Source organism: Eleutherodactylus coqui, chromosome 5, assembly GCF_035609145.1.
Source record: "Eleutherodactylus coqui strain aEleCoq1 chromosome 5, aEleCoq1.hap1, whole genome shotgun sequence".
Lineage (NCBI taxonomy): Eukaryota > Metazoa > Chordata > Amphibia > Anura > Eleutherodactylidae > Eleutherodactylus > Eleutherodactylus coqui.
Window position 1 is genome coordinate 274,057,742 of NC_089841.1, and position 23,312 is coordinate 274,081,053.

Here is a 23,312-nt window from a genome sequence, read left to right on the forward strand (position 1 = left end):
CAATCGTACAATCACAGGTTCGAGCCGCCTTCAGGGACATAAAAAAGTGTCTGTAAAAAAAAAAAAAAAAAAAAAAATTATTATTTTTCCCCTCTGTTTAAAACAAAAAAAATAACCGTTTGGTATTGCGGCATCCGTAACAATCTGCACCCTTAATTGAACACACTATTTATCCGGCACGGAAAATCTTAATAAATAAGTTTCCCCATAAAATACGGAGCCAAAATTCAGATTTTTGTTTTATTTTGCTTACCAAAAAAAGCCGTACGTAACCCGAAAAATGGTAAAAATAAAGCTATAACTCCACTCAGAAAACAAGCCCCACGGAGCTCCATCGATGGGTTTAAACACGTTCTGTGACTTTGAATGCAGCGAAAAATAATAATTCACCTAAAACTGTGGAAAAACCTAAAGAGGGGAAAAAGGTAATTCTGGGATCGACTTAATTGTATCAATCATATATATATTATTACATGTATACGTATGCTGAGAAGATGGTAACAATAAAACTAAAGCTCATCATGCTGAAAAAAAGAGGAGTCATACGGCCGCGTCAGCAGAAGGGAAAAAACGTATGGCTTATGACGAATGTAGATGAAAATTCCCCCCCAAATCATTGCATCCTTAGGTCTAGAATAGTATCTGTAGAAGACAAGAAAAAAATCCTCCTGCGCTCTTTGTTTGGGGCTTTTTTGCAATCCGAAATAGGGACTTCCAAATCACCAAAATATACAGTCAAGTATATTTTATTTATACAAAAAAGACTATAACAGTCTTGCAACGCGTTTCGACGCTATTCAGAGCGTCTTTTTCAAGCATGACATAACACAATCTTAGTTGCTTTATATAGAGTCACTTACTTTTCCTCCATGTGCGGAGTCCGGGGCTCGTGGCATGGGACGCCGGTCTCGTCGCTGCTGACGTAACCATTCAAGCGACGGCAGTTTTGATATGACGGCTCTAGTGAATGAAGTTACGCTATTGGCGTGGCTACGTTAAAAACTTACGTAGTTTGCGTAACTCCGTCCCTATGCGCTGGGCTCCGGACTCCGATAGGAGAGCATACATTTATAATTCCGCTGTCTGCGGTTTTACCTTCTAGACAATAAGAATAGAATTACATCACAACAATATTCTTGATTATGTATAAAACATATTTTTTTAAAAAAACATTAATTTAAAATAACATCTATATATATATATATATATATATATATATATATAAATATTTTATCTCTATTTTTTAAAAACTAATCACAGAGAAGGGGAGTATGGTTTTTTTATGGGTCTACATTTGATCATCTTACGAGGGTACCTATGAATTAATATAAAAAACAATCCTAAAATGATATCAAATAACATATAATTGATTTTTATATACTAAAAAAGACCAAAAGAGTATATATATGTACAAAATATAAAAATAGAAAAACCCAAAAGTTATTTTTTATTCATAAAATGTAAATAAATATTATTAAATATTGCTATTTTTTTAAAAAAAATTTTTTATATTTTTTCTAATACTTCATTTAGCCCTACAGGTATTAATGAATCCATCCTATAGATCCAGAACATTTCTCTGGCTCTTAATTTCGAGAAGGAGTGTGTGCGGATATATTCCAAAGGTGTAATGCGTAAATTATTTGGATTTTTTTGATGTTTTAACGCAAAATGTTTTGAAACACTATGTTTCATATACCCTTTAGAAATATTAAATCGATGCTGATTTAGTCTGGAACTTAACGTGTTTGTAGTGCGACCAATATATTGTAGTCCACATGAGCATTCAATCAAATAAATTACAAAACGGGAACAACAATTCAGAAATTGGTCTATTTTTATATTTTTCTTCTCTCTATTACAATAGACCTCTTTTCTTCCTTGTACAATATTGTCGCAACATTTACAACGTTTTCTTCCGCATTTGTATACTCCTACTATTTTTGGTTTCTCGTACACTTCTTGGAATTTTTTTAAAGGGTTCGAAGGGGCTAATGTATTTTGTAGGGTTTTATTTCTACGGTACACTATTTTTGGTTTATTTTGGATTGCTTTATAAAGTATGGGGTCTTTCATCAAAATTTCCCAATTTTTCTTCATAATTTTTTCGATCATATTACATTGTGAGTTATACTTAGTGATAAATAGAATGTTTTTTTGGACATCTAATTTATTTTCTTTCTGAGTTTTTTCTGCACAAAAAGGATCACTATAGGCTTTATTATAGGCGGCTTCGATGAGCTGGGGAAAGGAAATAAATTAGATGTCCAAAAAAACATTCTATTTATCACTAAGTATAACTCACAATGTAATATGATCGAAAAAATTATGAAGAAAAATTGGGAAATTTTGATGAAAGACCCCATACTTTATAAAGCAATCCAAAATAAACCAAAAATAGTGTACCGTAGAAATAAAACCCTACAAAATACATTAGCCCCTTCGAACCCTTTAAAAAAATTCCAAGAAGAAGTGTACGAGAAACCAAAAATAGTAGGAGTATACAAATGCGGAAGAAAACGTTGTAAATGTTGCGACAATATTGTACAAGGAAGAAAAGAGGTCTATTGTAATAGAGAGAAGAAAAATATAAAAATAGACCAATTTCTGAATTGTTGTTCCCGTTTTGTAATTTATTTGATTGAATGCTCATGTGGACTACAATATATTGGTCGCACTACAAACACGTTAAGTTCCAGACTAAATCAGCATCGATTTAATATTTCTAAAGGGTATATGAAACATAGTGTTTCAAAACATTTTGCGTTAAAACATCAAAAAAATCCAAATAATTTACGCATTACACCTTTGGAATATATCCGCACACACTCCTTCTCGAAATTAAGAGCCAGAGAAATGTTCTGGATCTATAGGATGGATTCATTAATACCTGTAGGGCTAAATGAAGTATTAGAAAAAATATAAAAATTTTTTTTTAAAAAAATAGCAATATTTAATAATATTTATTTACATTTTATGAATAAAAAATAACTTTTGGGTTTTTCTATTTTTATATTTTGTACATATATATACTCTTTTGGTCTTTTTTAGTATATAAAAATCAATTATATGTTATTTGATATCATTTTAGGATTGTTTTTTATATTAATTCATAGGTACCCTCGTAAGATGATCAAATGTAGACCCATAAAAAAACCATACTCCCCTTCTCTGTGATTAGTTTTTAAAAAATAGAGATAAAATATTTATATATATATATATATATATATATATATATATATAGATGTTATTTTAAATTAATGTTTTTTTAAAAAAATATGTTTTATACATAATCAAGAATATTGTTGTGATGTAATTCTATTCTTATTGTCTAGAAGGTAAAACCGCAGACAGCGGAATTATAAATGTATGCTCTCCTATCGGAGTCCGGAGCCCAGCGCATAGGGACGGAGTTACGCAAACTACGTAAGTTTTTAACGTAGCCACGCCAATAGCGTAACTTCATTCACTAGAGCCGTCATATCAAAACTGCCGTCGCTTGAATGGTTACGTCAGCAGCGACGAGACCGGCGTCCCATGCCACGAGCCCCGGACTCCGCACATGGAGGAAAAGTAAGTGACTCTATATAAAGCAACTAAGATTGTGTTATGTCATGCTTGAAAAAGACGCTCTGAATAGCGTCGAAACGCGTTGCAAGACTGTTATAGTCTTTTTTGTATAAATAAAATATACTTGACTGTATATTTTGGTGATTTGGAAGTCCCTATTTCGGATTGCAAAAAAGCCCCAAACAAAGAGCGCAGGAGGATTTTTTTCTTGTCTTCTACAGATTGTATTTTCCCCATTGTAAGGTGTTATCACCCACTGGGGTTTTTTCCTACTGCTGCATCTCCTTTAAGGATCACTGGGGATCTTTTTTCTGCAAGAAGGAACATCTTTATTTCTACAGGCAAACGGGGATCATCGGTGCAAGCGGGTTCTTTGCGTTCACGAAGAATCCCGCTGTGCACCAGGTGAGTAAAAATCCCCCTTACTTCGGTTCATTTGTGTGGTGGCGCGGATCTATATTTGTGATTAGGTCTAGAATAGGCCATGTCTTCAGGGGATGGCTCAGGGTTGTATCTTGTACATAGGATGTCACCCTGCAAGACTAGGGAATACGTTTTTAGGAGGCATTGCGCCAATGTTTAATGCAGACAGTCCCCAGGGCCCCAACAGGTCGGGTTTCCTGGATTTCCTCAGTAGTGCATCTTTGGGGGTCTTGTTTCTGTGATGCACACACTGCATTGTTCTGCGATGGGTTGATCGCTCCTGTAGTATGATATGCCATAGTATTACATTATACCGCAATCTGACAGGCAGTTTATCAAGCTAGGCATGCTGGGCAATCTGCACTGGCAGCCCTGGGGGCTTTCAGAAGGCACCTGGCTGCCATGGCAATTGCACGGCACTCCATAATCTCATCACAGGGACCCCCGAACATCGATCAGGGCATTTAAATGATGCTGTCAGAACTGATACGTAAAGGGTTAACGGCTCTGATCAGCGGGAGTGCTGCTCGGAGATGTTGCGGATGTGTGTCAGCTGTTGGATAAAGATGGTGCCCAAATCGTATGGTGCGGGATTGCCCCGATCCGGCTCCGTACTGTAAACCCCGGGCCTCGATGACATAACACTACATCATGAGTCGTGAAGAGGTTAAGTAAAGTGCATAGGTGTTGGGAAAATGTCTTCACAGTTTTGCTGGTTATTTCCTTAACCCATCTTATGGCAGGTTGTGTTTGATGAATGCCACAAAGCCAAGAATGCCTCATGCACTAAAATGGGCCGTGCAGTTTTAGAGCTACAGAACAACTTGCCTTTGGCTCGCGTTGTGTATGCCAGTGCCACTGGTGAGTTGGGGTCCCCTAGTGATGTTGGCATAATCCTCATTCTTTGGTGTGGGGTGTCAGTGTCTGTTTTCTTCTCGCCCTGTTGCAGGTGCGTCCGAGCCCAAGAACATGATCTACATGAGTCGCCTCGGTATCTGGGGAGAGGGCACTTCTTTCAGCACTTTTGATGAGTTCTTGCACGCCATTGAAAAGAGGTACTCTCCCCGGAGCGCAGCACACGAGGGGCGTCATTAAATGAGCGTGACCGCCAGTACTTGGCTAGTGAACATTAAAGGGACTGTATCATCCGAGAAAGAATAAAGATGTTTAGATCCGGTTCTTATTAACCTTTTCGTGTTTTATGTGGCTACATGTGAAAAAAGAACTTTTAGAAATGGCCACTTTTCATGTAATTTGTATTATAGGCACATTTTTGGTGAGCATGAAGAGCTGCGCCATTCAGAACAAACAGAATATCTAATAATTGGAACCGGTTTTCCACCCGCTCGCATGTCTTTTGGGCTGTTAATCATTTTCACAATATGGCTTAATAAATTTTGCCCCGTTCGTCTTCTATGGCTTCTATGTATCTCCTGTTGACAGCCGGTCTACGAGTGCTGCCTGCGGTGATGTGCCGGTGGAGCTGGGCTGACGGACTCGGGTCTCCTCATCAACGAATGTAGGATGACAACAAAGATTTCGTTGTGGTCATAAATGATCTGATCAGAAGGTTCAGGGGAGGATTTAGAAGGCTGAAAATAAGCCAGCAGTCCTGCTTCATGGACCGATCTGAAGGGACAGTCAGTCTGCAGTTGTACTATATACAGTGATGTGTAGAAGCTGCACGGGCCTAATGAGGCAACGCTTTTAATGAACCCCTATTGCAAAAAATGATTTTATTCTAGAATACATGAATTTAAGTAACCTAATCCCCCTCACCCCCCCCCCCCCCCAAGGCATCCATAGCCTTTAACTGTTACCGGGTGATGGTTCTTGTTCGTAATTCATAAATGGCTGTCATGAGAACAGATGATTCTAAGGACTTGTTCACGTCTCCATTTATGGGATCCATATGCCTGTTTCGTGTTGGGAGCGGTGACACAACCGTTCTCTAACTGAGCCTAATGGTGCCCACCGGATGATATAGCCCAGTGTGCTACTCGATGCTGTCCAGAATATCGATAGAACCTGCGACAGACTCTGCGAACAGAGCCTGCAGCGCAGATGTGAATGGGCCCTAAATACAAGTCTCTTACCTGGGCACAACTGTTGTGCCAGTGGGCAGCTCTCCTCATGTATGTTCTCAGACTGACACGCCACCTATGCAGGTTTCCCATAAACCCCTAAACTAGTTTCTTTTCTTCTCCTATACAGGGGTGTCGGGGCCATGGAGATTGTCGCCATGGACATGAAGCTGAGCGGTATGTACATCGCAAGGCAGCTCAGTTTCACTGGTGTCAATTTCCGAATTGAAGAAATTCCCCTGGATGAGTCTTTCCAACAGATGTACAACCGGGCGGCACAGCTGGTAGGGCGATACATTGTGATTGAAAGTGTAACGGGTTTGGAATTTGTTAAAGGGGTTGTCTGACTAAGACGTTAATGTGATACCAGTGTCTGGTCAGTGGGTAATCGATCTGGGGATGGGTCAGCTTTATGCCACCATAAAGTCTCCGATCTGCTTTCAGATGGCACGCAGTCGGCCCATTATAACCCCTTTCAACATGACGAGGGCGGCGATTATTTCAACAACTCACTCTGGTTTTTCGTTGCCGTTTTCTCCTCCTAGTGGGCCGAAGCGCTGACCGTTTTCCAGACAGCAGCTGATTGGATTGGTTTGGATTCTCGAAAATCTCTGTGGGGTCAGTTCTGGTCCTCACATCAACGATTCTTTAAGTACCTGTGTATTGCTGCGAAGGTACAGCGTCTGGTAGCTTTGGCTAAGCAGGAATTGTCTAAAGGGAAGGTGAGTAGAGATGTTCGCTGTGCCGGGGGTGGGATGGGGGGGTACATGGCTGTTGGGTATGAAGAAAAACAAATGACTCATGTTAAAGGCCTATTACTCTTTCAATGGAGCAAATTCCCCTACAATTACCTTATTCCTACTTCACTTACAGTTCTTGTTTCTGCCTTTTGGTTTCAGATACCCTGTATGCTGTAATAATTATGTAGACCATTAACGGCATACAGATTTACTGTGTTTCCCCAAAAATAAGAGCCGCCTTATATTCATTTTTAGCCCCAAATGAGGCACTATTTTCAGGAAGGTCTTACTTTAATTACCCAGCAGGCTTGATCCACGTCCATCACGCTGTTCTTCAGTCCTAGCCGCTCGTACATCACTTCCTGGTTAAGAGATTCCTAAATCCCGCCTCCAGGATGTGATGGCTGTGGTTGGTTCTCGAATGCCGCACTCAGCCAATGAATGCAGCGCTCAATGAACCAATTACAGCCATCATGTTGGTTCATCCAGTGCTGCATTGATTGGCTATCCACGGCTCAGCCAATTCGTAAGTCCTGCCTCCACAACGCAATGGCTATTGATTGGTTCTTTGAGCACCGTGGCGCAGCCATTCAATGCAGTACTGATTGAACCAATGCGATGGCTGGGATTGGTTCATTGAGCTCTGCATTGATTGAGTGCAAAGCTCAAGAACCAATCGCAGCCAATGCTTCCAGGAGGCGGGATTTATGAATCCCCAAACAAGGAAGTGATGTACGAGCGGCGAGGACTGCAGGAACAGCGCAGACCTCTGAAGAGCGGTGTGAGGAACCAGACCGCGCCTGCTAGGTAATGTATTCCTTTTTTTTTTGGTAGTGTAGCGAGGGGTATTATTTCAAGGGGTAGGTTTTATTTTGGGGGAAACACTATACACAAGTAAAAATTTTTTTTTTTTTGCAAAACTTTTCTGCAAATGTGCTTCAGTCATGTGTGCGGGGATTTCTGCAGGTCTCATCCATGCCAGAAATGTCTGCAACTAATCTGCCACTTGTGATCATATGACATCCGGTCCCACTTTAAAGGGAAAATCTGTAGTCTTATTATGTTTTCTTCCTGGCTCAATCAGGCAAAACCATGTTGTTTCTGTGGAGTCGGTGTGAGCGCACTGCGGTAACCAAGTACCAATAGATCCTCTTGCTCATATTACCTACGGCTGCGTTCACATTGTGCGGCTGATTGGGGCACCAGTAACGGGCGGCTACTTGCAGCTTCTCCCTGCCCCCATCCTACAGAAACCTTTCACCCTGCTTTCTGACTTCAAACAAGACCTGCACCCCCAAACTCTCTAGTCAGGCCGTACCCCCTTCTAGAGTAGTTTAACCTTCCACCAAGTTTCATCTAAACAGCATTGCTGTACCCCTAGCGGTCCGGTATCACAGCGCTATACGATCAGTGCAAGGGTGCTAGTGCTGGACGACTCATTGAGTTGTAGTGGGGTGTATAGCGGACGGTCACACCCCAGGATTGCATGCACAACAATAGCTAATCAGTATGTATTGAGGATTGCTGTGTGCACACCCCCCCCCCCCTTATTATTGGCCTGCAGCCCCCCTTATTATTGGCCGGCTATTGTTTACCTTGTTTAATTAAAAAAATAAATGAAATTCAAAATCAGAAAAGGTTGGAATAAAATCAAGCTTTTAATTTGGGGTCCTTCTGCCCAGCCCTGCAGGACACCATTTCTACATGTAAACTTGGCAGCGTTGGACTGCACATGCAGATCTAGAGTCACAGACCGTGGCCATATACTGACTGATACAAGAGGGCAGATATATACACGACAGAAGACCTGCCCCCTGGATCAGCAGATCACTCAGTATATGGCCACTTTCTGGGATTTATTTTTTTAGGTTTCTTTACTTTATTATCTGTTTTGATTCTTCCCGTTCTGTGATTTTAATTTGATATTCATGTAGGGCCCCACAATAAGCGAGGACCCGTGACGAGGGTTGTGGGCTCACGTATATTGCCCACAATATCAGCTAATACCTTGCATTTCTCGATATTTATCAGTAACATGCAATGCGGCTGTGATCGCTGGGGAGCCCGGGGTGCTGGTGGGGTGCAGGGCATCCCACTGGGTTCAGATATGGCGTCACTAATGGGTTGTAAGCCTGCATGGTGCACTACACGTATCCTGTCATCTGACACCCTGTACCTACCTTCCTGTGCAGGAATCGGCCCTAAGCAGCCGCCCCCCTCGGTGTAAGGAGGGCTGTGAGTGGCGGCTCATCAGGGTCCTCGCTGTTACTTGTTCCTCTGTTTAGCAGTCTGCATGTTGGGGGTTACGGGGTGTAAATATCTGCCCTCCTGTATCCGTATATCAGTGAGTATGGCCTCAGGCAGACGGCCAAGTCGGACCCCACTGTGAGAATTCTCGTAGCCGGATGCGCCCCGTGTCCCGGCATTCACCTTATACTCACCCGTCCGGCATTTTCTCTCTCTGCACATGCGCAGAGTAGAGCCGGAATGTCTGCGAGGCCCGCACAGAAATGGGCCATGCGCTATTTGTTTACCACGCGAGTTTTCACACGGTCAAATCGCATCTGTCTGCATAGTATTGCATTATCTAATGCAGTCCTATGGCAGCGGGAAGCACTGAGTGAGAAGTGAGCGATACTCAGCGGTGATTGGCCTGTCTAAACGTTCTGTGAGAGCGCCAACTAGTGGTGACGTCACCCGCTTGTGCGGATTGTTTAGAGCAGGGGTCCCCAACTCCAGTCCTCAGGGACCACCAACAGGTCAGGTTTTCAGGATCTCCTATAGTAAGAACACCTGTGATGTCTGAGGACCGACAATAATGACATCACCTGTGCAACACGGAGGAAATCCTGAACACCTGACCTGTTGGTGGTCCCTGAGGACACTGGTTTAGAGGACAGTCGTCCCATGTAAATAGGGCATTAGTTTGCAGGTAGCGGAGCTGTAGGATCACATATACAAAAAGCACCCCACTTACTGGAAGGTCATCTTGTCCTTGCCTAATCTATGAGGATGAGCGGACGCCAGATGAAGCACTGAATATTCTGCATTAAGGGCTTTGTAGGGGATCTTATAAATCCTATTTCAATGTATGTGAAATTGCTAAATCCTCCATTCACCCATAAGATGTTTATTTCCGTTCTCCAGATATTGATAGTTTTTCTAGTTGTTTACTGCTTGTTGCCATGGAAACGGACCACTTCTTCTATGGAAAGAAATGGCAGAGGATGCCGCTGCTTGCACACATCTTCCATCTGAATCTGATGGCCGGGATCTTGGATGTATGCGCTCTAGGCCTTCCACCGGCTATCCTTGTGCGCTATTTATTTCCATAGAAGAGGTGGTCTGTTTCCATGGCAACAAGCCATAAACATAAAGCGATCAGAGAATCGGTAGCTGCAATATCTGGAGAATGGAGCCGTTTGGACACCTCATCCTATGGGGAGGGAATTCTGATTTTTGAACACATTGAGATAGAATTCTGGAGATGGGAATAACCCCCTTTAACCCTTTCCAGTCCAGTGTCGGATCTCGTCTGCCAATGAGATTTCCCTGCATAGCTCGGGCACTTGTTTCTAACAGTATGCAGAAAAGAGGTCAATGGAGTCGTCTTCTGCATTTGTATATTACAGTATGCCGGGGAGCAGTCCAATATCAGACCTCTGCTGCATACTGTAATATGCATATGTTTCCTATCCTGCGAAATTCCAACCCTCATCTTAAGTGATTTTAACCCTTTCCAATCCACTGTCTGACGTCTGAAGACATTATGATTTAAGGCTGTACAGCTCCGATGTTGGAAGACGTCCGTCGGGGTTCTCATATGTATATTGCCAGCCTCTCTGCTGTCAGAGCCGATCCAATGTGTCACCTCATGCAGTACTGGCTTTAGCCAGTATATAGCGCCGTTGTATAATGGCAGAAAAAGAGTAACATCCCCACTAATGACCCGTCTCCCCATCTGCCTCTCAGCTTCTTTTGCTCACCTCCTCCCTTGGTCTCTCTCAACTCACAGCCTCTCGCACTCACAGAGATGGCAACACTCTTGATCTGGTCTTTCCCGGGCTCTGCTCTGCTTCCAACTTCACTAACTCCCCTCTTCCGCTCTCAGATCATACCCTCCTCTCTTTCTCTGTCCAGCTCCCTAACATCTCCATAGACTGACCTACCTACCATACCTGAAGGAACCTTAAGGCCATTCACACCCAGGACTTTGCTGAATCCCTGCAGTTTTCTCTGTCCCCCATCTCTCTCCTCTCCTGCCCCAACCTGGCTGCCGCTCACTACAACACGCTCTCAAACATGCCCTGGATGAAGCGGCGCCCCCCAGGACCCGAGCCATCGAATGTAGAACGCGCCAACCCTGGCTCACGCCTCAAGCGCGCTTCATCCGGCGGTGCTCTAGAAGTGCTAAACGGCTGTGGAGGAAATCGCAAACATCCGCAGACTTCCTCCACTACAAATTCATGCTCAGAACCTACAACCTTGCCCTCCACCGCTCCAAACAAGTCTACTTCACCTCTCTAGTCTCCTCACTATCCCACAACCCTAAACGGCTCTTTGATACTTTTCACTCCCTTCTCAGCCCTAAACCGCAGCCCCCGGTGACGGATCTCAGTGCTGAAGAGCTGCTGCTTACTTCAAAAAGAAAATGGATGACATCCGTCAGGAAATAACTTCCCAACCCCAGACTAGCCCTGACCCTAGTCTTGTCAGTACTGCATCTAGCTCCTGCTCACTGTTTGTACTCAGACCAGCGACAGAGGAAGAAGTCTCCAAATTGCTCTTCTCTGCTCGCCCCACCACCTGCGCTAGCGACCCCCTCCCCTCACACCTCCTCCGATCCCTCTCCCCTCACACCTCCTCCGTTCCCTCTCCCCAGTGGTCATCTCCCATCTCACCACTATATTCAACCTCTCTCTGACCTGGCATCTTTCCCTCTTCTTTCAAACACGCCATCATATCCCCACTGCTAAAGAAGCCGACTCTTGACGCGACTGATGCTGCCAACTACCGACCCATCTCAAACCTCCCCTTCATCTCCAAACTACTAGAACGCCTGGTTTACTCCCGCCTTGTAAGCTACCTATCAGAGCACTCTCTCCTAGACCCCCTACAGTCTGGCTTCCGCCCCCAACACTCGACAGAAACTGCCCTTACAAGGGTATCCAATGACCTACTGACAGCCAAATCGAGGGGCGATTACTCCCTACTGATCCTCCTCGACCTCTCCGCAGCATTTGACACTGTTGACCACAAACTCCTCAGTATGCTTCGCTCCATCGGCCTAAAGGACACTGCCCTCTCCTGGTTCTCCTCCTACCTATCTGACCGCTCTTTCAGTCTTTCCTTTGCTGGCTCTACCTCCCCTCCCCTTCCCCTTGCTGTTGGGGTCCCCCAGGGCTCGGTCCTCGGCCCCCTCCTCTACTGCATCTACACAGCCCATATTGGACAAACCATCAGGAGATTTGGCCTCCAATACCACCTCTATGCTGATGACTCCCAGCTATACACCTCTGCCCGTGACATCTCTGCACCTTTCCTCCAGAACATCACTGACTGTCTGTCCGCTGTCTCTAACTCTATGTCCTCACTCTACCTAAAACGAAACCTCTCTAAAACTGACTTACTGGTATTTCCATCCTCCACTAACCGACCTCCTCCTGACATCTCCATCTCAGTGTGTGGCGCCAACATAACTCCTAGACAACATGCCCGCTGCCTTGGGGTCATATCCGACTCCGATCTCTTTTACCCCCTACATCCAATCTCTGGCCCGAACATGTCAGCTGCACCTCAAGAACATCGCAAGAATCCTCTTTTTTCTCACTGTAGACACGCTAAAAACGCTTACTGTCGCCCTCATCCACTCCCGGCTCGATTATTGCAACTCGTTGCTGATCGGCCCCCGCACCAGACTCTACCATCTCCAATCCATCCTGAATGCGGCAGCCAGGCTCATCTTCCTGTCCAGCCACTACTCAGACGCCTCTGCCCTGTGCCGGTCACTGCACTGGCTGCCCGTTAAATACAGAATTCAATTTAAACTCATTACCTTCATTCACAAAGCCCTCCACAGCGCAGCGCCCCCCTATATCGCCTCCCTCATCTCAATCCATCACCCAGCCCGGGCTCTCCGCTCTGCTAACAAAACCAGACTGAGCGCCCCTTTAATTCGAACTTCTCATTCCCACCTCCAAGACTTCTCCAGAGCAGCACCGGTCCTCTGGAACGCACTACCAAAGGCTATAGGGGCAATCCAGGACTCACAGAACTTCAGGCGTGCTCTAAAAACACACCTCTTCAGGGAGGCATACCGCATTCCCTAAACAAAGCCCCCTTACCCTCTGTATCACCCCATTACTTGTAGTATGTAAGCTCGTTGGAGCAGGACCCGCACCCCTATTGTCTCCATCAGCTGATTACTATGTAACCGCGGTTCTGTAATGTTTGTACTTTTGTCTTTCTGTATTCCCCCTGTCTATGTAAGCGCTGCGGGATATGTTGGCGCTATACATATACAGAGTATCATATGTACAGTATATACACCAATTAGGTTATTATAATAATGCATATTGTCTCACTTTTTAATTTTTCAAAAAATTTCTAATCTAATCCATCATTTGAGTTTGTTTGTGTTTCTGTTGAGTAATTCCAAGGAATCCACAAACTGGCTGGTGGATGCTGGTGGCAGGGAGATGGGATTGATGAGCGTTAATGAACTGGTTTTGCTGGGAATGTTGCCTGATTGCAATGAGTGTCTTTTTGTCTTGCAGTGTGTTGTTATTGGTTTGCAGTCTACTGGAGAAGCGCGCACGCGGGAAGTTATGGATGAGAACGATGGCCATCTTGACCACTTCGTGTCGGCTGCGGAGTGAGTACACAAACCTACATGTACAATGCAGAGAGCAGAGTCGCGTTCTGCTTACAAACGTGGTGATGTGCCTTGCTCTAACCTGCAGAGGAGTGTTCAAGTCCCTGATCCTGAAGCATTTCCCTTCAAGCAAAAGGAAACGGGAGAAAAACTTGGTGAAGAGGAAAAGTGAGTCGCAGCCAACCCTCCTCGCTTCTTGCTTTTGACGGTTTTTTTTTTTACTGTTTCCATTTTTAACCCTTTCCAATCCAATTTTTTTGCCACGCTCATTTTTCCCAGCTCCAATTTATTTTGTGCGGGAAAGAGGTTGGTGGATTACTTGGAACAACAACATAGAAAACCACACAAATTATCTAATGATTTTATTAGCACTTTTAGATAAATTAAAAGGTTTTTATTTATTTTGACTTATAATTTTTTAGCGCGTGATACTTTTTGAAACAAATTGCAGGATGAAGTCCAGGCTTCCTAGTACATGTTTCACAGTAAGGCCGCCTGCAGACGGCCGGGTCGGATCCGGCTGCGAGAATTCTCGCAGCGGGACCCGACCCGAGTGCCTGCAGAGAGCAGCGCGGGCACTCACCTCTCCCGCGGCCCCGGCTCTCTCATGTGCCAGCTGCTGGGCAGCCGGCGCATGCACAGAGCGGGGCCAGCGGCCGGTGAGTGACGTTTCTATGCGGGGCTCTGCGAGCCCTGCACAGAAATAGAGCGTGCCGCGATTTGTTTGCCGCGCAGCCAAATTGCGGCCGTCTGCCTAGGATTGCGTTTGTTAACGCAATCCTATGGCAGCTTCCAGGGGCGGAAATTCCGCAGGAAATCCCGCCGCGGAATTTTCGCTCGTGTGCAGGTGCCCTAAAAGGTGGTTTCTCTCCTTCCCACTTTTTCTCATTTCTTTTGCTCACTATTATGTGAATAAGCGAGCTGCAAACAGCACGGATCAGCGCTGGATTCTTCATTTACTGAAAGCCAGATGTTCCTTCTCCTCTGCCCTGCTGCCCTGTATTTTCCGACATAGAGGAGGGGAGAAAGAACATGAGTGCAGTCAGTAAATGAAGAGCCCAGCGCTTATCAGTGCTGATAGTGAATGCCCGAATGTGCTTCCCTCCCCCTCTCTGCTGCCGGAGAACACCCGACACACTTTTATGTCAGTAAGTGAGCTGGAAACGGGGGCATTCAGTAAATGCAGAATGGAGCGCGGTCCAGTGCTGTTTCCAGCTCACTTACTGACAAAAAAATGGGTGTCGGGTGTTCTCCGGCAGCAGAGAGGGGGAGGGAAGCACATTCGGGCATTCACTATCAGCACTGATAAGCGCTGGGCTCTTCATTTACTGACTGCACTCATGTTCTTTCTCCCCTCCTGTATGTCGGAGAATACAGGGCAGCAGGGCAGAGGAGAAGGAACATCTGGCTTTCAGTAAATGAAGAATCCAGCGCTGTTCAGTGCTGTTTGCAGCTCGCTTATTCACATAAGTGTGTCGGGTGGCCTCTGTCAGCAGAGCGTGGGAGGAAACAGCATGTCGGGTCTGTCCCGACATCGGAGCTATAGAGGAAAATGATGTCGGGGCAGCCCCGACAGTGGATTGGAAAGGGTTAAGACAATCGAGGCAGTTGTACGGTTTTTGTTCACAATCGTTCTCCGTCGGCGTCTGATTTGTTTTCTGAATATTGACCTATAAAATCTCACTTTTTCAAATGCTTCACAGAACGTGGAAAACCGCGCAGTGGGAAGGTGTCGAGGGGAGATATTGTGGGATTAATCCGGAACAGCGAGGAGAGCAGCTCGGACTCTGAGGGAGTGCTGGACAGCGATTTCAACTCTTCTCCGGAGTCCTTACAGGACAACGATGACGTCATATTTGTGGAACACACATTTAATGGCCACATAGTGCCCGATCGTGGTAAGCTGTCACTGAGTGATGGGAAGTATCGGGTATTGGGGCTCGGGCTATAAAAGGTGGGTCAGCGCCCAATGACGCGTCTTTTGTTTTTTTTCATGGTACTACAAGGTCCAGAACAAGTGGAACAAATGAAGATGGATTTGTTGGCTAAGGTCGAAGAATTAGGAAAGGTGTTGCCTCTCAATACATTGGATGTCCTTATAGACGAGCTCGGGGGTCCAGACCATGTGGCAGAAGTATGTGCCCCACAATTTGCCATCTTCATAGAGGTTTTTAATTTGCCCAGTTTTTTTTTAATGGCTTTTCCTCCTTAGATGACTGGCAGAAAAGGCCGAGTGGTTCGTCGTCTTGATCGGGTCGGATTTGAATCTCGAGCGGAGCAGAACCTATCAATAGATAATGTAAATTTGCGGGAAAAGGAACGTTTTCTGAACGGCAGCAAGGTGGGCCGATGGGCTTTTAGTTGTGCTTCGATTACACAGCTTCCTTCTCTAAGATTACTTCATATAAAGAGCAAATCGTTCATTCTCACTAATATGGGGGGTCAAACCTTGCATGATGCATTAATTCTAGGGTTCGTCTGACTACAACGATACCAATTCTTATTTTGGAATATATTTTCTAGCGCCGCTTTCTGACGGCTGTAGCCTCTTGTGTGAGGGCTCAAGTTTTGTGTGACATCCTGTAGTTTCTATTGTTACCATTTTTGGAGTACTTTTGACTTTTTAATCGCTTTTTATCAGACTTTTTCTTGGAAGACAGAGGCGATATAATAAGCTTTTAAGCGGAATCCAGACCGCAAATTGATCGCTTCCGCAGTATGATGTAATACCATAGTATTGCGTTATACCACAATCTGCCATACAATTTGCAATGGCAGCGCCTCCATACCAACTCTGAACCTCCATGACTTAACGATACAAAATTATGATATGAAACTAGACACAAGGTGGTTACAGGTGGATCTGGATTCCGCTTAAAAGCTTGGTATATAAAATTTGAATGTGTGGAAGTAACTGGTCAGTGATAGAAAGCAGAGGGGGGTTATAAATTGTACATACTCCAATTGGGTCACCGTTACTAGTGGGATACCACAGAGGGCAGTATTGGCGGGAGGGGGGTTTACTAGTGGGGTACCATAGGGGCCAGTATTGGAGGGAGGGGGGGTTACTAGTGGGGTACCATAGGGGCCAGTATTGGCGGGAGGGGGGTTTACTAGTGGGGTACCATAGGGGCCAGTATTGGAGGGAGGGGGGGGGTTACTAGTGGGGTACCATAGGGGCCAGTATTGGAGGGAGGGGGGGGGTTACTAGTGGGGTACCATAGGGGCCAGTACTGGTCCCTGTTTTTTTTAATATATTCCCAGGTAGGATTGTACAGTAAAATATCGATATTTGCAGATGACACAAAACTATGCAAAGTTCTAAATTTATCTGAATACGTTGGGGCAGAAAAGTGGCAGATGAGGTGTAACACTGATACATGTGCGGTTCTGCACATGGGCAGGAAATACATGTTACCCTTCATTTGTTATACCCCGTATTGTAACAAGGGGCGCTCTAATAACTATGTATAATATATCCGGGGTCAGCACAGAGATCTCTCCCATCATCTATTATACCCAGGACTGTAATAAGGGGGCGCTCTAATAACTATGTATAGATATATCAGGGGTCAGTACAGAGCTCTCTCCCATCATCTATTATACCCAGGACTGTAACAAGGGGGCGCTCTAATAACTATGTATAATGTATCAGGGGTCAGTGCAGAGATCTCTCCCATCATCTATTATACCCAGGACTGTAACAAGGGGGCGCTCTAATAACTATGTATAATATATCTGGATCAGTACAGAGATCTCTCCCTTCATTTGTTATACCCCGTATTGTAACAAGGGGGCGCTCTAATAACTATGTATAGTATATCCGGGGTCAGCACAGAGATCTCTCCCATCATCTATTATACCCAGGACTGTAATAAGGGGGCGCTCTAATAACTATGTATGATATATCAGAGGTCAGTACAATATGGGAAAATCATATCACTTTATGAGTGGAAAACTTGCAGCCCGTTTCTCAGGTTTTGACCGTCTTTGATAGAAATGTACACAATCTGTGCTTTATCAGTCAAATAGAATAACGTTGCCGCCTCCTCACGTATTTCTCTCCTTGATATTTGTCCCCCACTTCTGACCATCTACATGGAACATCCAGCTTGTGGCAATTCTGTCGGAGGCATCAAGTTCAGGTATTTCCCTACAAGCTGACCGCCGGGTAGAGAACAAGCGTCGCCGAGTACATGTGACCCTGGAGCTACCGTGGAGCGCGGACAGGGCCATCCAGCAGTTCGGTGAGTACGGATGCCGCCTCCGTCTCGGATCCTCTTCACATTGATTAAATTCGTTAGTTTCTCTGCTCCTGACCCGCCGAATTGTTTGCTTGACTCGTTTAGGACGCACACACAGATCCAACCAAGTCTCTGCGCCGGAGTATGTGTTCCTTATATCGGAGCTTGCCGGAGAGAGGAGGTTTGCTTCTATTGTAGCTAAGAGACTGGAAAGCCTGGTGAGGAGGGGTCTTACTACTCTAGCTTAAACTGTTGTCGTCTGCACCTCCACACCAGTGCCATCACCAAACTGTGTTTGTATACCTGGACAGGGCGCACTTACTCACGGAGACCGAAGAGCTACAGAGTCAAGAGATCTCAGCAAGTACAACTTTGAAAACAAGGTTAGATTGCCCTAGATCCCCCCCGCCGGTGGCTGCAGGAACTGACCGCGCTGTCATGGGTCTGTTGATTTCATTCCTGTTACTTTTATGTCTAGTATGGGTCAAGATCACTGGAACAGATTTTATCTGCCATTCTGAACCAAACACAAAGGGATGTGCCTCCCCCACAAGGGTACCCCGGGGGTCCTGCCGCCTTCTTTCAGGGTGAGTTGACGTAATACAGGGTTTCACTGTTCCGGGAAAGATTGAATCAGACACAACCGATGTTCCTTGTTGGAACCGTTTATTGTGGGTATTCGGATCACCGCTTATTAGTGTGTCTACATATATGTGGTCATTGACGGAAATGGAGATTTGTATCCATACAAGGTCTGTCAGAACAGGACGTGTTCTGATTATCGCCACAGCAGCATCAGGCCGGGAGCCTGTCCTTAAAGGGGTTGTCCCGCGCCGAAACGGGTTTTTTTTTTTTTCCAATAGCCCCCCCGTTCGGCGCGAGACAAACCCGATGCAGGGGTTAAAAAAAAAAACCCGGATAGTGCTTACCTGAATCCCCGCGCTCCGGTGACTTCTTACTTACCTTGCGAAGATGGCCGCCGGGATCTTCACCCTCGGTGGACCGCAGGTCTTCTGTGCGGTCCATTGCCGATTCCAGCCTCCTGATTGGCTGGAATCGGCACACGTGACGGGGCGGAGCTACGAGCGGCCCCATTGAGAAAAGAAGACCGGACTGCGCAAGCGCGTCTAATCGGGCGATTAGACGCTGAAAATTAGACGGCACCATGGAGACGGGGACGCCAGCAACGGAACAGGTAAGTGAATAACTTCTGTATGGCTCATAATTAATGCACAATGTACATTACAAAGTGCATTAATATGGCCATACAGAAGTGTATACCCCACTTTGTTTCACGGGACAACCCCTTTAATGAGAAGTGGGCTGGTAGGTTATCTACACGTTTTCAGGGTTTGTTCAGATCTGCGTTGGGGCATTCTGTTTTCCTGTACCGTCATAGGAAAAGGAATATGGTATGCCAGCTGGGGCCGGATCCATCTCATGATGGGAGTGAATGGCACTCAACACATCCTATTGACTGTAAGTGGCCCTTCGTGCTTCCATCAAGCTGTGGCAGTTTACCGGACAAGATGGCGCCATATGTTGTGCTAGATCTGCGCTTTTATGTCTTCCAACACAAATGTGAACGAAGCCTTGATGTACAATAAAGGGAGCATCTTTAAAGACTGTCTTTAAGGCTCGGTGCACACTAGACGTAATGTGAGGGTCTCTGCACATGGATACACCTTGGCATGTCTTGTTTACCATTCACAAAATGGACAAGAACAGGACATGCCACAAGGTGTCTCGCCTTTCACACTGACCCTCATACATTCATGCGTATAGCCTCGTAGGCTAGTAATGGGCCGGTGTGCTGTCCGTGGCCTAACCCTGCCCCAAACACGAGACCAAAGCCTGAGGCTCCATAGTGGCTCCGACAATAGATTCAGTTCACAGTAATTCAGTTTTTGTGTTTTTTAAACTATGGTTAGACGGTGTTTGCCCCATTCATAAGATAAATCTGGTTTTATGGTCGTCAGCATATTAGCTGTAGTAATATCATTACATGATTCTAGCCCTCATGGTTCCGACCTGGCATGTTACTACCGTACATTGGTTTTGCTTGCGACTCTTCTTCCTGGTGTGTGATCCTAATTAGCATTATATACAATGTGCGCGCGCCTTCTATCAGCCGGATCTCTTTCCTTGTAGTCTGACCTCATTATTTCCTCTGCAGATATGAAGCAGGGCTTGCTGTCGGTGGGAATTTGCTGCAGAGAGACCAAATACAATGTTGTTGTTGACAAAGGTAAGTGATTTACTGGCCGCCTCTGTAGCCTCGTGATTCTCCCGGACACTCCTGCAGTTCTCATACAGAACGGTCAGTGTTTAAACTGCCCGACGCTCTTTATTGACGACCCTTGAACACAACGGTTTACCTTCTTGATGTCCCCCAGAGTGTTCTGTGACGAAGTTCCTGAATCGGATGCTGGGTCTGGAGGTCCACAAGCAAAACAGCCTGTTCCAGTTTTTTTCTGACACATTTGACTTCCTTATTGAAAAAGATAAGAAGGATGGGAAATATGACATGGGCATTCTAGGTGAGCCGGACTGTGGTCTATTAAAGGTCTTGCATCGGCCAATACCGGGAGCCACTGGTCAGTATTTGTTTGCACTGTGCAGATTGTTCTTACTAGGTTTCTCTGTCGTAGATCTGGCCCCTGGGGTGGATGAGATCTATCAGGAGAGTAAACAGACTTACTTGACTCCCGGACATCCTCAGGACGGACAAGTTGTATTTTATAAGGTAAAGCCAATAGGTTTCCTTTGGTGCCTTACTTGTAGTTCTTCGTGGAGTCCCTGTATACAGTGACGAGATTCCCTGTAATTATATGCTGGTCAGTAGTACTTGCCAGGGGACTCCTAGTTAAAGGGGTTGTCCCGCACCGAAACGGGGTTTTTTTTTTTTTCAATAGCCCCCCCGTTCGGCGCGAGACAAACCCGATGCAGGCATAAAAAAAAAAAACCGTCCAGTACTTACCCGAATCCCCGCGCTCCGGCGACTTCTGACTTACCTTGCGAAGATGGCCGCCGGGATCTTCACCCTCGGTGGACCGCAGGTCTTCTGTGCGGTCCATTGCCGATTCCAGCCTCCTGATTGGCTGGAATCGGCACACGTGACGGGGTGGAGCTACGAGCGGCCCCATTGAGAAAAGAAGAAGACCGGACTGCGCAAGCGCGTCTAATCGGGCGATTAGACGCTGAAAATTAGACGGCACCATGGAGACGAGGACGCCAGCAACGGAACAGGTAAGTGAATAACTTCTGTATGGCTCATAATTAATGCACAATGTACATTACAAAGTGCATTAATATGGCCATACAGAAGTGTATACCCCCACTTTGTTTCGCGGGACAACCCCTTTAATTGTAACCATAGCAAGTCTACGTGCCGCCAGCGTCTCATGGTGATCAGTATGTAGTTCCAGTGGATCAGCGGAGTGTGTGTGGATACTTGCGTGACTTTCCCATCATGGTAGCACAACCTCATTGAGCAGCAGACCGGTCCTGTGATTCCACCGTTTTGTTCCAACAGATCAGCGTTGATCGTGGCATGGCTTGGGACAAGGCCCTGGAAAAGTCTGAGCATCTACAAGGCCCAAATGAAGGCTTCTTCCGGTCATTTAAGGTTTGTAAATGTTTCTTACTTGCCCAACTCTGATCGGTATGACCAAAGGATTTACTCCCGCCCTGTCTTCTCCAGGTACGAGGCGACATGTACTCTGCGGTCCTGGCTGAGCATAAACAAGGGAAGTTCTATAACCTGTACAAGCCCAACATTGGCAAGCAGAGCCAATGTGAAACGCTGGATAGCTTGCTGAGCAAGTATTATAAGGTGTGTTCGTTCATTGCGGATCGTCCAGCATGTATCATCCTCATAGATCTTGTGTCATTGGGAATATTTACTGTCTTTCATGCTTTGCACCACATTTACGACGGAGCGTTAAGACGATTTGTAGCCACATTCGAAAAGGAGCGTGGGAAGGGGCTCAAATATGCCAACATGTGCCAAAACTGGGGTTAAACTAAGCAAGTAATAGGTGGTATAAAGATAACCCGGACTAAGATGTGCTGCATTCAGTATGAATCCAGCATGTTTGATGAGTGTTTGCACGAACTACCAGACAAGATTATTCATCTGCCTCATTGTCATTTGGTAACATTTCAACTTGAAAGGTTGTTTTTAGGACCCCATTGAAAAAGAAAAACTTCTCAAAATGGCGTTGATCAATATAACATTCCAGGAGAACCTCAACGTTGATCAATCTGTCCATCTAGTAAAATTGTGAGAACCTGGCAGATTTGGCCAGTCGCTCTCGTTTTGCACACCAGCTTCCTTTGTCCTTCTGTAGTGCAGTCACTGAGGCGCATCTACGAATACTGTCTGTATACTAATACCGCATAGAAATTGGCGCCAACTACGACCTTATTAAAATGCAGCCGGTTCCTCGCAGCGACCCCTGCTGGTGGTAAGTCTTGTCAGCATGCTAAGGCTGTCTAGTCCAGCGTTGTCAAACTCGGAATGATTGTTTACGTTAAACACTGTCAAGCGCATTTGAAAATGCCGTGCGAAATAGCGGTAAAACACCACGGCTTCAAATGCAGCGTTTTGGTAACGTGCGGGAGTAGCCAGACTGTATAATAATGAGGACCCTCATAGTGGCGGCAGGAGTATTAGTGACCCCAGTAAGTAATGGGGTCCTACGTAGTGAATCCAGCAATAAGTAACCCCCATTGTAGTTGTTTATGTCAAACATTGTGCCACGAAGGAGGCCACGCCCCTATTTTAGCCAAGTTGGCATTTAAGACAGTTTTGTGGCGCAATTTGTTGTATTTTGAGCACTAAATTTGCTCCGCCGTGTCTTAGAGAAAAGTAGTCCTTAACCCCTTAATGACACGGCCTATTTTGGGCTTAAGGACGCAACAATTTTTGGCGGATTTTCTTCTCCGTTTATCAAAAGTCATAACTTTTTTATTTTTCCGTCGACGCGGCCGTATGAGGGCTTGTTTTTTGCGTGGCGAACTGTAGTTTTTATCGGTGCCACTCTTGGGTACATAGACTATATTGTAAACCTTTTTTTTTTTTTTTTTTTAATGATAGGGAGAGAAAACGCATCAATTCTGCCATAGATTTTTTTTTTTACAGCGTTAATCATGCAGCATAAATGAGACATTCCATTTTTTCTGCGGACCGGTACGGTTACAACGATACCAAAATCCTTACATTTTTTTTTTAGGTTTTCCCACGTTTCTGCAATAAAAACCCTTTTTCTGGGTAATCTTTTTTTTTTTTTTCTAAATTGCTGCATTCAAAGTCCTGTAACTTTTTTATTTTTTGATGTACGGCACTCTATGAGGGCTTATTTTTTGCGAGACG

The 23,312-nt window shown here is 45.2% G+C and overlaps 1 protein-coding gene across 5 annotated transcripts in view; it reads left to right on the top strand.

Moving 5' to 3' along the window:
• SBNO2 (strawberry notch homolog 2) overlaps positions 1-23,312 on the top strand; it is a 64,969-nt gene that overhangs the window by 34,523 nt on the left and 7,134 nt on the right. For all 5 annotated transcript variants that reach the window (XM_066604745.1, XM_066604741.1, XM_066604743.1 and 2 more), the window contains 18 exons: positions 4,737-4,854; positions 4,943-5,048; positions 6,208-6,361; positions 6,623-6,799; positions 13,594-13,691; positions 13,780-13,859; positions 15,395-15,589; positions 15,698-15,825; positions 15,904-16,032; positions 17,803-17,938; positions 18,041-18,153; positions 18,247-18,318; positions 18,414-18,522; positions 20,112-20,183; positions 20,332-20,475; positions 20,587-20,681; positions 21,471-21,563; positions 21,639-21,770. In XM_066604745.1, the coding sequence (XP_066460842.1) occupies positions 4,737-4,854; positions 4,943-5,048; positions 6,208-6,361; positions 6,623-6,799; positions 13,594-13,691; positions 13,780-13,859; positions 15,395-15,589; positions 15,698-15,825; positions 15,904-16,032; positions 17,803-17,938; positions 18,041-18,153; positions 18,247-18,318; positions 18,414-18,522; positions 20,112-20,183; positions 20,332-20,475; positions 20,587-20,681; positions 21,471-21,563; positions 21,639-21,770 (2,151 nt within the window). The remainder of the gene's footprint in view (positions 1-4,736; positions 4,855-4,942; positions 5,049-6,207; positions 6,362-6,622; positions 6,800-13,593; positions 13,692-13,779; positions 13,860-15,394; positions 15,590-15,697; positions 15,826-15,903; positions 16,033-17,802; positions 17,939-18,040; positions 18,154-18,246; positions 18,319-18,413; positions 18,523-20,111; positions 20,184-20,331; positions 20,476-20,586; positions 20,682-21,470; positions 21,564-21,638; positions 21,771-23,312) is intronic.